General features: G+C 38.8%; 1 protein-coding gene across 4 annotated transcripts in view; it reads left to right on the forward strand.

Annotated features, from left to right (window-relative positions):
* The window catches only part of FAM126A (family with sequence similarity 126 member A), a 47,701-nt gene extending 38,159 nt beyond the window's left edge, over positions 1 to 9,542 (forward strand). For 2 of the 4 annotated variants that reach the window (XM_039549216.1, XM_010399044.4), the window contains exon 11: positions 5,147 to 9,542. In XM_039549216.1, coding sequence (XP_039405150.1) covers positions 5,147 to 5,703 — 557 coding nt within the window. In that variant the 3' untranslated portion in view covers positions 5,704 to 9,542. Of the gene's footprint in view, positions 1 to 3,983; positions 4,279 to 5,146 lie in introns of all 4 variants that reach the window. The other 2 variants (XM_039549218.1, XM_039549217.1) reach the window with 2 other exon arrangements.
* Positions 9,543 to 13,822: the final 4,280 nt, after the last annotated feature.

Here is a 13,822-nt window from a genome sequence, read left to right on the forward strand (position 1 = left end):
GATTGAAGGACTTTCTCAAAACAGCTCGTGTGAACATTTTGTTTGGGTTTCTGGGGAAAAGCTAGATTTGTCTCAACAGTGGAGGATTTAATGAAGAGGAAGAAAATCACTTGGTGTTAGGGTGGGTTGGAGTGGAATGTGTGGCAGGTTGTGGGAGTAGTGGTAAATTTGAAGCCTATGCAAATATTAGGCTAATTTAGAGTCCAAAGCTGAATCTGTGGTATCTAGCTAAGTGACTGCCAATTGTGTTGTTTCAAATGGTAAATGTTCCATGCGTAAATCACTTTGGCTAATCTCCTCAAAATTTTCATTATAAAATCTTAACAAAACTTTGGTTTGTGACTTAGAAGGCCTTTTTAAAGTCCGAGTGGATGGTAACCCATTTTCAAAATTCCGAATTCAGTGCCACACAATTCCTGAGGAAAGAAGGATACGAAATACATCTTCAGGGTCGGCGTGCAGAAAGAATAACAAGGCTTGTGCTTAGAGATCCTTGCTTGAATTAAAATGAATACTGGAATTGGTAGAAATTAGATGACACACCTTGCACCTCCTGACCATTATTCTCTCTCTCTCTCTCTCTCACAGTGTAAGGGGAAAAATGTATTTGGGGGGTTGTTATTCTTATTTTTAAAATAATAAAAATGAGTCTAAATGGATTAGGAAGTCAGAGGAGACAGCTGAGAGGTATTTGTTGTTATACATTATGTGGACTCGGAGATCTGATGAAGCAAATTATCTCTTGGGGAAGCAAGGGCAGCAATTTTCAGTCACTAATTTTGTGTAAAATAAAATAGAAGAATCCCAGTGAATCACATTTCCAGCTGAGAAGCATGGGCTTTTTTTTATCTTTTAAATAATTGATTTTACTATAAAAGTTTTCAGACATTAGATCTTGCTAGCCTTTGCTAGAACTCTAGATTGAAGTAAGTTTTGAATAAAGCTTGACTCCTCTTGTGATACTTAACCCTGTAATTTGTTCATTAAGAGCAAGTTACTTAAAAGGACTTTTTAAATTCAATTAGTATTGTGAATTCAGACTTTACAGATAGGTAGGTAGGTACCTTAGAGGTACTAAAGGTGAGGGTGATTTGCAAAATGGATCCATCTAATCACAAATGGGTAGCATTTATAGAGTGAGCTGATACTAGCCACTACTTAGCAACAAATTATTTAGTGCTGTTGGATTGCCTGTAAATTACCACAGCGGAAGGGGAGCATTAGCTCTTTCGTGTAGAGGTGTGTGTAACAGAAACACTCTGATGTAACAGGCTGAGAAGAGCTAACCAGATGTTGGTAAGATAGTAACACAAGAACAAAGACGTCAACTAGCAAAGAAGGACAAGAAGTTACTTTTTTCTTCATTGCAGAAATTGACTTCCATGTAGCACACAGGGTTTAGAAATACTAGTTTTTGAATTCTCTCTGTGGAATTTTCTTACTTTTTTTTTTTTTAACAGTATTAATTCCTGAAATAATTGTAACTTGCAAGAATCTGAAATTAATGCTAATCTTGGGGTATAAGCCTGATGCTTTTATGCTAATTAAATATGCTAACACAGTTGTGCAGGACATGCAGCTTGAGCTTGTGGGAGTTAAAATTGAATTACAATCTGAATGGGCAGTTTGCCTTTGCAGACTGAGGTAAATAATCTAGGCAAGTGTAGTAAAAAGGTAGACTGTAATTTTGAATTAAGTTTTAGCAGTTAGCAAACTTGAAATGCATTTATCAGGGTTGATTGTACTACTCAAAGCGTTCTGAAATGTGGCACCAAATTCATTTTCCTTCAACTGCTATGGGTGTATTTATGTTAACATTCAAACTGACATAATTACTCAGTTTTGTCTCTACACTATCCAGCAATGTCCTTGGTTTTCTCTTTTGCTACATTACCTTGTGCACTGGGTATTAATATCTCTCTCTTCAAGGCTAGACCCCCAGAGCTGTCCATCTTGAAAGCAGTGTTATCTTCGCAACCAAGCACTATGAAGCTGAGAGTTTGGTTTGGATGGTTTTAAGAGCTGTAAAATAAAGAGAGTTTGCTGCTCTAAAGGGCATGGATTGTGTCGTCTTATCCCTGCCCAGAGACTGTAGGTGCTATGGTAGACAGTGTTAATGGGAGCTGAGATACCCAGCATCCCATTTTTTCCATTAGTTTCTTCCTGTAGTCAGTTAAACTTGGAGAAAGGTGTATTTCCTTTAGATGTAATGATAATGAGTAAAACTTAATTTTTTGGGGTTTTTTTCCTCAGTTCATTGTAGCAATGGTTACACAGCTGTGGGAATGCAGCAATGGTGGGTAAAGTGCTGATACCACAGCAAGATGTTTCATTTAGAAATGCACACCACCAAATAACAATAACTGTGTTTGCTTTTATACAGAATCTTTTACAAAACAAAACCAATCTTCTTGTTTTTCTGATTTCTGCTGTGTGCTCTGAGTCTTCTTTCTTTGGAGTTGGATAATTGGTGCTTCTCTGCCCTTGGTGGGGAAGGGACTGACAGTTAAACTCTGTTCCGTCCTTCTCTCTCTCTGGGGCAGCAGGAAGGAGTTCTGAAAATTGCTATAGGCAAGGCACATGTTCTTCACCCTGGTGAATTTAGAGTACTGAGGCCAGTCAGAGCATTGGTCTTCTCTCCTCACTAACCTTTCTGCTCCTGTGTTTTTAGGAAAAAAAGGCTATATACAATCACAATTGTTTATTCACATCATTACTATTGCAGTTCATGGTGCTCCTTGTTACCTTTGCTACTAACAATAGAAGACTTTTGCAGAAAGTGCTGTTAGGAGTAAATGGATTTATTTTGAGTTTCCTCCCAAATACCAGGAATTTAGTGGCAAATAGCATCAGTTATTAATGTAATTTCCTTTGGATAGTGCAGCTTGTTAAATAGATGCTTTCATTGGTCATTGATTAATTAGAAAGACTTACGATTATTAGAATTTTCAGGTAAAATAAGGGATAGCTCTTACACCAGGGGACACTGATGTCCATCCCTGCCAGAATAACGTTCTGGCTCAGTTGTGATCAGTGCAGACAGCACAAAGGTAGTGAAAAGCCCAGTGCTGGAGCCCATCTGACCTAGAAGTACACTGTGCCTACACAAGAGTCTTCAGTGAGGGGACAGGAGGAAGAGGGGATCCCCTCGACTTAAAAGCATTAGAGCTGCCACTGTGAAAAATCATCTCATTGTAAATTCCTCTGGTTTTGGACTTCATACTGTCAGTTCAATGTGCTGCCAGCTTCTGTCATGTGCAGTAGCAGACTGGAAGTGTAGTCTGGGTGGTCCTTACTTAATCCTCTGGTCTGAAAGAGCTGCATTACAAATAAAACAGAGATTCAGCTGAGCTTTATTCTGAGCTGTGCATTTTTAGTCTTGTCAAGTTCTGTGCCACAGCGTTCTTCTCCACTAGTTTTTCTGGGGTATCCAGAAATATCTTTCTGGTTGAATATAGTTTTTTGAAATGTAGGAAGAAAATGGAAGTCAAAGCGTGCTTGAGTTGGCTTAGTTGTTTTACTGTTAGTTTTGAGGCTGACCGTGGTGCAGCATCGTGACATTGTACGTGTAGAATTTCTAGTCTTGAATGGTAATACATGAAGTTGATATGCCATTTCATTGTAAAAGCAAGTTTCACTCTAGCATGGTGATACAGAGAATATAGTCATAAAAGGGAATTATGAACTGTTCTTTGGTTTCTGTTAATCTGATTCATGACCCTCAGAAATTTCAGTTTTGAAAGACCAAGTGTGGGCCTTTCCAGTATGTGGTGCAGGCTAGTAACTGGAAGATTGAAGACTGCAACTTTAGAAATAAAGCAAAATTCCATACTTGCTAATGTTGCTAATTAACAAGAGGTTAATATGTGTACATCTGCTTTAATTTATAATGCTTAAGTCATCTGTATCTATTGGCTTTTGTTTCATGTTTTGTTTCAGACATCTTTTGTTTGTTTTTTTTTCTTATCCATCTTTAATTCTAGAACAACCAGAGAATGGTAATGATGCTACTGAATTGGGCAACTTTATCATACCTGAGATTAGTGTCACAAGTGTGGCTGGAGAAAGGACCGGGAATGGGGAAAAGAGCAGAGCTCTAGCAGAGAATGATGTTCAGCATTTACAGGGAGTACAGGAAACAGCTACAGATCCTAGAACTGACAGCAAAAGCATGCCAGAAATCAGGAGGCAAAAATCTGTAAGAAAAATGATGGAGGATGGAATAAACTCATCTGGCAGAGTGCAGTTTTAGCAGAGCACTTGTAGCTGCACTCTAAGGTACTGCTGTTGATTGAAAGGGTCACTGCTGCATGTTTCAAGAATTAAAGTATGCAGTTAATATATTTGCATGCGTAATAACACAGTTGCATGTATTGCACACAGCTTTGTGCCACAGACGATAATGACATACTTACAAGTAGATCTATTTAATCTGGAGAGAATACACCAAGACTCAACATGCCTTTGAGTTTATTAAGCATATTTATTTGAGTTTACAAAATCCAGTGATCAATGGTATGAAAAATCCATCAAAATGGATGTAAAAGGTATCTTGCTATGTAACTCAGATTTCCCAAATTCTACCTTTCACGGTGTACTGGAGATCTCATGTGGTGCTTGAGTTTCCAGCTGGTACCACCAGACCTGTGATGCAGAGAGTGACCTTTCAGTCCTAAAGCATTCTTGGGGTTGCTAAACATGCAGGTGCCATATCGGGTGTCCTGGGGCATTGATCACATACCTCTGTAATTAACAAGCTTTGCCAAATTGTGTAGTGGATCACTTGCTCAAAATGAGATTTACACTTTTTTTTTGTTGTGTATGGTACTTTCTAATCTCTAAGTTTCTAATTTCCTGCATGAATTAACAAGACTGCATTTCTTTTTTTTTTCCCTTTCAAAATCACAACAAAATGAGATTGGGGGCATGCTTTTTGATGTAGTTAATGCAGCATTACGTGCTGTAACTCTGTATCCTAATGAACCTTAATTCCAATATGTCATGGAATAGGTAAGTGTTGTCTTCTGTTCTCTGTTCTATTGCTTTATGGCTTCATGCTTATAAATACCAAAATTGAGCAATATGTAAAATCGATGCTTGTGAGACAGTCAATTGCTAATTTTTTATTTCTGTTTCTATCATACAGATAACTCTGAGTTAGCAATTGAAGAAGAACTGATAGAAGTATCTGAAACCGATGAAGGGTTTTACTCCAGGGCTACTTCCAGTACAAGTCAGTCTGCCCTATCTAACAGCAGCACCATGAGCAGCAAGAACCTCTTAGGGAAGAGTCAGAGAAGGTCTGGAGGAAGCAAACCTGGAGGAAAAGAAAAAGAAGGGGAAACCTGCAGAGAGCACTTATCACGAAAACAAACTCAGAGAGCCATGAGTGAGAATCTAGAGCTTGTCTCTCTGAAGAGACTGACACTGACAACCAGCCAGTCCCTGCCTAAGCCTGGCAGCCATAGCCTGGCCAGAACGACCACTACTGTGTTTAGTAAATCCTTTGAACAGGTCAGTGGTGTCACAGTTCCAAATAATCGTGGTGGTGTCTCTGGTACAGAGGCAAACAGGTTTTCAGCTTGCAGTCTTCAGGAGGAAAATTTGATATACGGAACAGAAAGAACAGATCTTCCTATTTTAAGCAAACAACCTAATCAGCAGCGACCTCCTAGTATTAGCATAACTTTGTCAACAGATTGATAATAAATTGGCCAGTATGAAAAATAAATTACTGAGACTTTATCCTGATATTGGTACATTAAGCTTTTTAATATGCCATACATTACTTCCTTAAATCTCAAACCCATAAATTCTCACTTGGCTCATGTTTGACAGTAATAGTGAATAGACAACAGTTATAATTATTTTGAGTCAATTTCTGATAGCTTTACAGCTTCATGAAAAGTTTATACCTTCACCAACTGAACAACCATTAATTGGTTGGTTGTCACTGACCAAGGTGTGTGGCTTCTTACAGATGTACAATGAGGGAACAAATAGAGCCTCTCTCCCAGATTCTGCTTTTTGTCTAACACTTGGCATAGGCAAAACTGCAAGTACTTAGGGTTCTTTTTAGGAGGAGTCTTGCAGGATTGTCATGCAATTTTGGAAGAGCATTGTAAGAACAAACATTGTCATACTTTAGCCATGAGCAAGCTGTGCTTACATGTAAGGTTAAACTAGAGGCATCACTTCAGTGTTTGATGTTCTGGTGGCTTTTGTATTGGTAGTTAGTACATGTTGCAATGTGCATATGTCTTTATTCCTGTATAAGTCCAATTTTAGATGCGTTTTGGTTTACCTGTGTGTCTTCAAAACTGGGCCTAAAATAATACAGCAGCAGTGCTTGTGGCTGGGAGTTATTATCAATTGCTATAGTAGTCACTCTTTAGATTAAAAATTATGCAACAGACTCTTGCTTTAGGATTCTTAAATATCAGTTCCAAAACTACCCCCTGAAAAGTTGGTCATCAGTATTTTTATTGTCTGTGGGGAAGAGATGTGCTTATGTACCAATGTTAGGTAGAAATATGAGCCCTTTGCACTGACTCAAGCAAATCAGGAGTGTGAATGTGCTTAACATGAGTTTCGTGCTTGAGACTAAGAGAATACTACCAAAGGATGTTTACTTTCAGTAACTTGCAAGCACAAAGGGAAATGACAATGTAAATATAACTAGCACTGTAATTCGTAGGGTTTTTTATATCTATTATTTTTCTAGTTTAAAATTCTAAACCAGCAACCTGTTCAAGGTTTTACCTAACCTTTAACCTTCAGTGAATTTGACAATAACTTTTATAATGTTGAGATTTTAATTAAAAATGGACATTAAAAACTTCTTATGCAAAAATCTGAAGCAGCAGTAGCTGACAAAACCACTCCGGTAGCAGTTATTAGCTGATGAACAGACAATATATTATTATGAATGGAGAAACAGGATGAAGAGCTAAGGCATAGTTGCTCCCAACTGTCCAGATATCTGCAGCTGTTAATCCATTATTGTCAAGAACATTGTAAGAAAAACAAACACTAAAATCCTGGTAGACTTTCCCATTTGCCTGGAGATAAGTTTAGATGTTTCTTTTTGACTTAAACTGAAGCACAAGTAACTTAAACAGCTAATGTTATTCAGGTTTATAGCAATTAATAAGTTGGTTAATTAATGAAAGAGTAAGTAAGCTGTATAATTGTTCTAATAAGACCAGAGACAGGAGGTGTACACTCGTGAGAATTCACCAAAGTATGCAGAACAACCCCATCAGCCTGTAGGTGTTGGTATTTACCTGAGAGCCTGAGTTCAAAGGAATGTGCCACAATTTCTCGTTCTTCATTTCGTTGTGTGACACTGTTCTATTCCAGTAATGCAGTACTTCACCTTTTTACAGTGAAGTCTTTTCCTAATTTTACATGAAAACTTGTATTCCTAATGGATAAACTACAAATTTCCCTGTTTAGTTTTTAATACTTTGGCCAGTGAGAAGAACTGGTTCTTCGAGGTTGTTTTGTAAATACTTTCTACAGTAGAAAATTTAGCCTTTTTTAATAGGTTTTTTCTGCGATACACATTAGACAGAGCATTTGTTTCACATTGACTCATGCATCTGGCTGCTGGACATGCTTAACCACGAGCAGCAGCAGGGTGTTAGGCAGCTGATAGTAGGCACTGGCTGTCTCTACACACACTGAATGTAGAGCTCTTCCTTCTCTTGAAATTGGATCTAGATGTTGGAAAGAAACAACCTGCAGAACTTACAGCAGTTTCCTAATCCTTTGCAGGGTCTAAGAGTACACTGGAAAAAAATTGCAGTAATTTAAATTGACGTAAACTAGAATAAATAAATAAAATTGCAGTAGAGAAATATTTGTTATGGTATTAGTTGTGAGGTAGTGTTGAGGGGCTAGAATTTTTGAGAATTCTGCTGGTTTTGGTTTGTTTCATTTAATTCATAATTGTTTGTTACCTCCATGGTAGACACTCTTTCAGGCTGGGTATTGGTATAAAAGATATTTATTATACTAGGAAGATTTAGCTCTAAATAATTAGGATTTCAAATTAGGATCTAAAATGCCATAAAGTGTAGATATGCAACATAATGTTTCCAGTACTCTTGGCTACAAGCCAAATGGTGTTGAAATGAAGTTAGTTTATCATTTTATTTTATCCAGCTGGTCTGGCTTGAACCCAAGACATAGGCTTGTATTGCTACAGCTGAAATAACATAAATCTTCATGCTTTTTTGAGAAAATGATGAAAGGTTCTTGGTACTAAAGACTATTCTGTCCATACATATGTGGCTTCATATAAACACATATGTATTGGTCTCTGGAGCACATTACCCAGTGAGTGTGTTTTTGTGAGCTGACATCACACCTTCCTACTGATCCAGTCTAAAGAATTTCTTTCCTGAGTACCAAAACTTTTGAGTTGTGCTTCTTTCTTTTCTCAAAAATTGAAAAGTTCACAATGAAAACAAAAAAAAAGGCACAGTAAGGGAGAGTGAGGGCAGAATTATTTGTTGTCCAAATATCCATGGTGCAGGATTAGGAGAGGGGTGGGGAGAGGGAAGTAGGGCAGGAAGCAGATATTTCTAAAATGTCAGACTCTGGGGGTTTGAGCATTATACAATCACTTCAGACTGTCAAATGGAAAATCTTTGTTAAAGAAGTAGATGTCTTCTAACAGTGTAAAGGAAACCTATTAAGACACCACATATTACAGCCTGCCTGGGAGTGGGTAGTTCTGATGAATACCTTCCAAACGTACACAGCTGCACCATTCTGCAGGGAAAATGTTATGTAGGAGTGAATCATCTCACATTGTAACAAGAGAAGTTGTTTCAATGCTGGCGTTTAGAACTGACCTTACTGTTCCAAATCAGAGGGCACTGTTTCCAAGGATGGCTTTGAACAGCAACACTTGCAAAACTCATTGAAGCTAAGAATTATTTTTGTTGTGAGAATATGTAACATTTGTGCAAAAAGTGTATGGCCTCTAACCACTTGCTGTAGAGCTGCAATGACTTTTCTGAATGGATTTAAATGTCTTGAATTGCCTTGATTACCTAACAAATTTGAAAGGTACAGAAATACAGAGCTATTTTAGCCACACTTTTCTCTAAGGAGGTTTTCTATGAGAAATTCTAGAAATTTCTAATGTAATTGTCCAAATACCTTTTGCCAGTGTTTGAGGCTTACAGTGCTGTAAATAAATGTGTAATATATTGCCTTTTGTATTTGTATAATTCTACTTCTAAGACTAGATGTGCACATTTCTTGATATTCCCTGAAGTCTGTGGAATATCTGCATCAGTCTATAGATGTCGATCTTCACATGAGAACCTGGATTTAAGCAACTGCCACACTTTCATTCTTCAGCTCATTATGTGACACTGTTTTAGTAGCACAGTTTTTCACCTTTTTTGCAGTGAAGTGTTCTCTTAATTGTACATGAAAACTTACATTCCTAATGTATAGGCTACAAGATTTGTCTTTTTAGTGTTTAATAATTTTGGCAGTAAAATAAATTGGGTTTTTTTGAAGTTGTGTACTTTTGTAAATACTTTGTACAGCAGAAAATTTTGCATCTTTACAGACTTTGTTGAAATACACGACATAGCAACGTATTTGTTCAGTTTTCATTCTACGCATCCAGAAGTCACATTAAGGTTGACTGCATTACTTAAAATGTGCTGAATACCCATTTTATACAATGGATGCAAATGCAGATGCAGCCCTGTCAGGAAGGACACCATGGCTGAGAAGCACTGATGGGTGAAATTGAAGCAGGTGAGTTGGCAGAAGCACATGGGGGTCCTGTCAGTAGTGCAGCACTACTTGGGCAGCTTGGTAGGTGTGAGTATTAACAGTGGTTTGATACACAGCCATTATCTGCAGCATGTCCAGGGCTCCTGGGGGCTGCTCATGCTGCTGACAACAGAAGCAAAAGTGGTAGTGAGTACCTTGGCCTTCTCTGTATGTTCTCTCAGCAGGTCCTCTGCCCCACTCAGCTGTGGTGCATATTTTTCCCTAGTCTTCCTGTTGCTGATGCTCTCTTTGTTTCCCTTCACCTTCCTTGCCACATTCCACTTCATTTGGGCTTTGCCTTTCCTAACCCCACCTGTGTGTGCTTGGATGTTGCATCTCCCCAGGTGGCCTGCTCTTGCTTCCACCTGTTGTATGCTGCTTTTTCATGTCCAGTCAGGAGCTCCTTGTTCATGCTTCCATGCCTTCCGTCACCTCTGCTTGCTTTTCTGTGTGTAGCCATAGACCATTCTTAAACCTGGAAGAGATGGTTCTTGAACATCCTCCAGCTCTCCTGGGCCTTTCTATGGTCTCCCATAGGCAACCGCAGGGAGATGCCTGTGCAAGGCAAGCTCTGTTCTGTAGGTCCAGGGTTGGGATCCTGCATTCAGTTCAGGGTTTTTTTTCCTTTCCCCTTACAAATGTAGTGTCTGGTGCAATGCTGTAGAGAAACCTGGATGACTGAAAGAGCTGTAGTAGAGGGCAGCAGCAGGAGATCTCACTGTGTAGTTTCCTTTTATTCAGATGTCAGTCTTTGACTGTGTCTTTTGAATGGGCAAAACTCAATTTCCCTTCATTTAAATAGGTGAGAAGGGAAATCTGAGTCCAAACATCAGAATAGGTAAAAAGTTTTCCTTTGCAAAAGGTACAAATTAAGACTTGATGCTGTGATTGTCCTGTAAGTGTTTAGGATTTGCAATTTCAGTTAACAGTGAATGAAAGGCAGGGCTTAAAATGGGTTCTTAACATCGTTTCAGGCTGGAATAGCTGTTGATTAGTGAAAGACAACATGAATTTCAACACCTTTTCTCTTCCCAAAACGTGGTACTCGAAAATACTGCCTGTATTTGAAGGATGAGAGTAGCCAAGAGCCTGCTGGACAATTCACAGGGAAAGGGATGTGTGGAAATATTACAGGCAATTAGTAACCAGTTACAGAAATTACATTTGTTCCTACAGACTTCACAGCTGGTTGCTTGCACTGAGCTTGTAATAGTTGTTTTTCATGTTAATTTGGCTCTGTATTAAAGATGACTTCAGTATGGGGGTTTTCTCCCAGCCCACAGCTGCCAGGTAATAAATACACCTGCTAAGTCAGGGCAGTGGGAAGAATGTCACTGTGAGACTGCAGAAGCCTTTGTGAAACAAGCCTTCACGTTGCACGGCGCTCGCTTCGTTAACTTGATTCCTAAAATAAGGTTGTGTTTAATCATCTGTTACTCTACATGTGCAGGGACAATACAGACATTTAATGGCGCAGAAGGACTTGTGGAAGTCAGTCTGAGTCACGCAGCACTTCTGACAAGCTGCCTGCTTGTTGTTCTCATCAGTAGTGCTGACTAATACTGGCTGTCCTCCACACAGACTTGCTTGGTCTGGAGTATGATGGTAGGTTTTGGTACTGTGAGAGGGCACTTCTCAGAGGTGAGAAGAAATGTCAGCTTCTGCCTCCACAACACACAACAAATAAATGAAGGTGGGTCACATGTTGGCATAAGAAGTCCTTGATGTGGATACCATTTCTGCAGTACAAATAGTCAACCAGAATAATGAATATTCAGTGCTTTCTCTGGAAAGATACTTTCTTTGTGCATGAAATCTTAGAATCACAGAATGGTTTGGGTTGGAAAGGACTTGAAAGATCATCTGGTTTCAGTTCCCTTGCCATGGGCAGGAATGCCACCCACTAAACCAGGTTGCTCAGAGCCCCATCCAACCTGACTTTGGAGACTTCCAGGGATGAGGCGTCCACAACTTCTCTGGGCAACCTGTTCCAGTGCCTCACCACCCTCTCAGTAAGGAAGTTTTTCCTAATATCTAATGTAAACTTACTCTCAGTTTGAATCCATTAACCCTTATCTCATTACGTGCTCTTGTCAGTCATCTTAGATTTCACTGAATCACTGAATATCACTCATTTAAAATTACATGCAAAACATATGTGTGTATATACACATTTTACACATCACATTTTACACATAATGTGTTCAGCTATCAAGGTATGGAGATTGTAGAACTGTCATGGAGACTGCTGGAGCTGGCAAAGGCTTGGACCAGCACTGGTGTTGATGGCCTAGGATACTATCTAAAGTAGGTGTAGCTGTGCACTGAGAGGTTGTATTGTCACTGGTATATTTTCCTCATAGTTTTATCTGCCAAGAGTAAATTGATGCGAGTTTAAATTGTAAAGGCTCTTGAAAGAATTCCTTGAAGATGTTTCATTTTTTTAAAAAATCACAATACTCCTCTATTTTTTCCTTTTGCTTTTTTAGTTGTGAAAATGCATTGTGCTTTCATTATTGTTAATAACCTGCAGTTCAGACTTCACTAATAATTGGGAGGGAATCAGGGTAGTATTATATATGGTAACATTTTGTGAACCAACTGTCATACCAAATGTCATCTTTCAGCAGACTGTCTTGCCCCTAAAATTTTGGTGTTTAAGAAATCTACTATAATGAATCAGTAGAAATACATTCACAAAGTAATAGCATTGATGTTTCCTAGGAAATTGTTTACTTGTTAGTTCACTGGGATTTATATTCCTCATTTCAGCTGTTAGAAAATACCAATCCAGCTGCTCTTTAGTGAAACTACTGATTCCATCGCTCCCTGTATTGACTGGAGAAAGATACAGGCACTGTCAAACCGATTCAGAACATCCTGAGCTAGGAAAATCCTTTCTGACACCCCTGAGGTGTTTATCCCATCTCTTCCTCCCTTCTCACCCTGAACAACTGGCTTAGCATTGCTGCCTTCCTACTGATTCTGACTGAATTGAATCCCTATGTTCCCTTTCTTGCTGAATTAAGCCAAAAGAAGCTTTAGCACAGCATCAGTGGTTTCAGAAGAGCTCTGAATGTCAGCAGCTGTCCCCTTTGCTAAAGGCCTTACAAGCAGGCAGATGTCTAGGAAGAATAGATCTGGTTTAGTGGTTCTCTGGCCAGGCTGTAAAAATCAGCTTGAAATTATGTGGACAGGTGCTGGGATTTAAGATTCAAACTGCATCTGTTCAGATTATGTGACTAATCACAAAGTAGTTGCATTTTCAACCATTTTCAAATGTCTAAAGTAGGGAAGGAGGAAAGAAATAGAGCACAAATCTCTCTATATCATTCTCATTTCTGCTATTCTTGTTTTATGATCCCACTTAAAAGTATGTAATACCTTTACTAGCTTTTGAATTTTAAGGTAGAATAACATCAAGGCTGTTAAAGCTTCCTTACAACTGGATGATACATATTCAGCTCTAGCTGAGTCTTCTGACAAATCTTGATTCTTAAGTATTTGGGTTGGGAAAGAACTCCTTGACTCCCTTGCATGCTGTATCAAATTCATAACTTTAAGCTGTCTTGGTTATCCATGAGAACTTGCTTTTTTGTGCTGCCAGCATAGGAAGCCATGCTACAAAAACATTGAACAATTTCTGCTAGTTCCCTGCTTTGGCATTACTACACAAAATAAAACGTGCTTATGGATGAATAGGAAATTACTGAGCAATGGATTTCTCCAAGATCCACACTGTACGACCCACCTTTTTCATAAAACCTGGCATGTGTGATATGTACTGCAGCACGATATGTGTGCCCCATTCTCGATGAATGTCAGGGTGTTACTGTACCTTAGGAGCAGTACTGGGTAAAAAAGGGTGATGGTTCGGAGCACAAAGAGTTTTGACGCATTCTGGTAATGGTGAGATGAGCAACTTCTTAAATACACCAACAAAATTAGTTACTAGGTAGATCTACTTATAAGGTACTCGATGCCGTAATTCAATTTCAGGCAGAAAAGCAGCCCC

Source organism: Corvus cornix, chromosome 2 (assembly GCF_000738735.6).
Source record: "Corvus cornix cornix isolate S_Up_H32 chromosome 2, ASM73873v5, whole genome shotgun sequence".
In the NCBI taxonomy this organism is placed as follows: domain Eukaryota; kingdom Metazoa; phylum Chordata; class Aves; order Passeriformes; family Corvidae; genus Corvus; species Corvus cornix.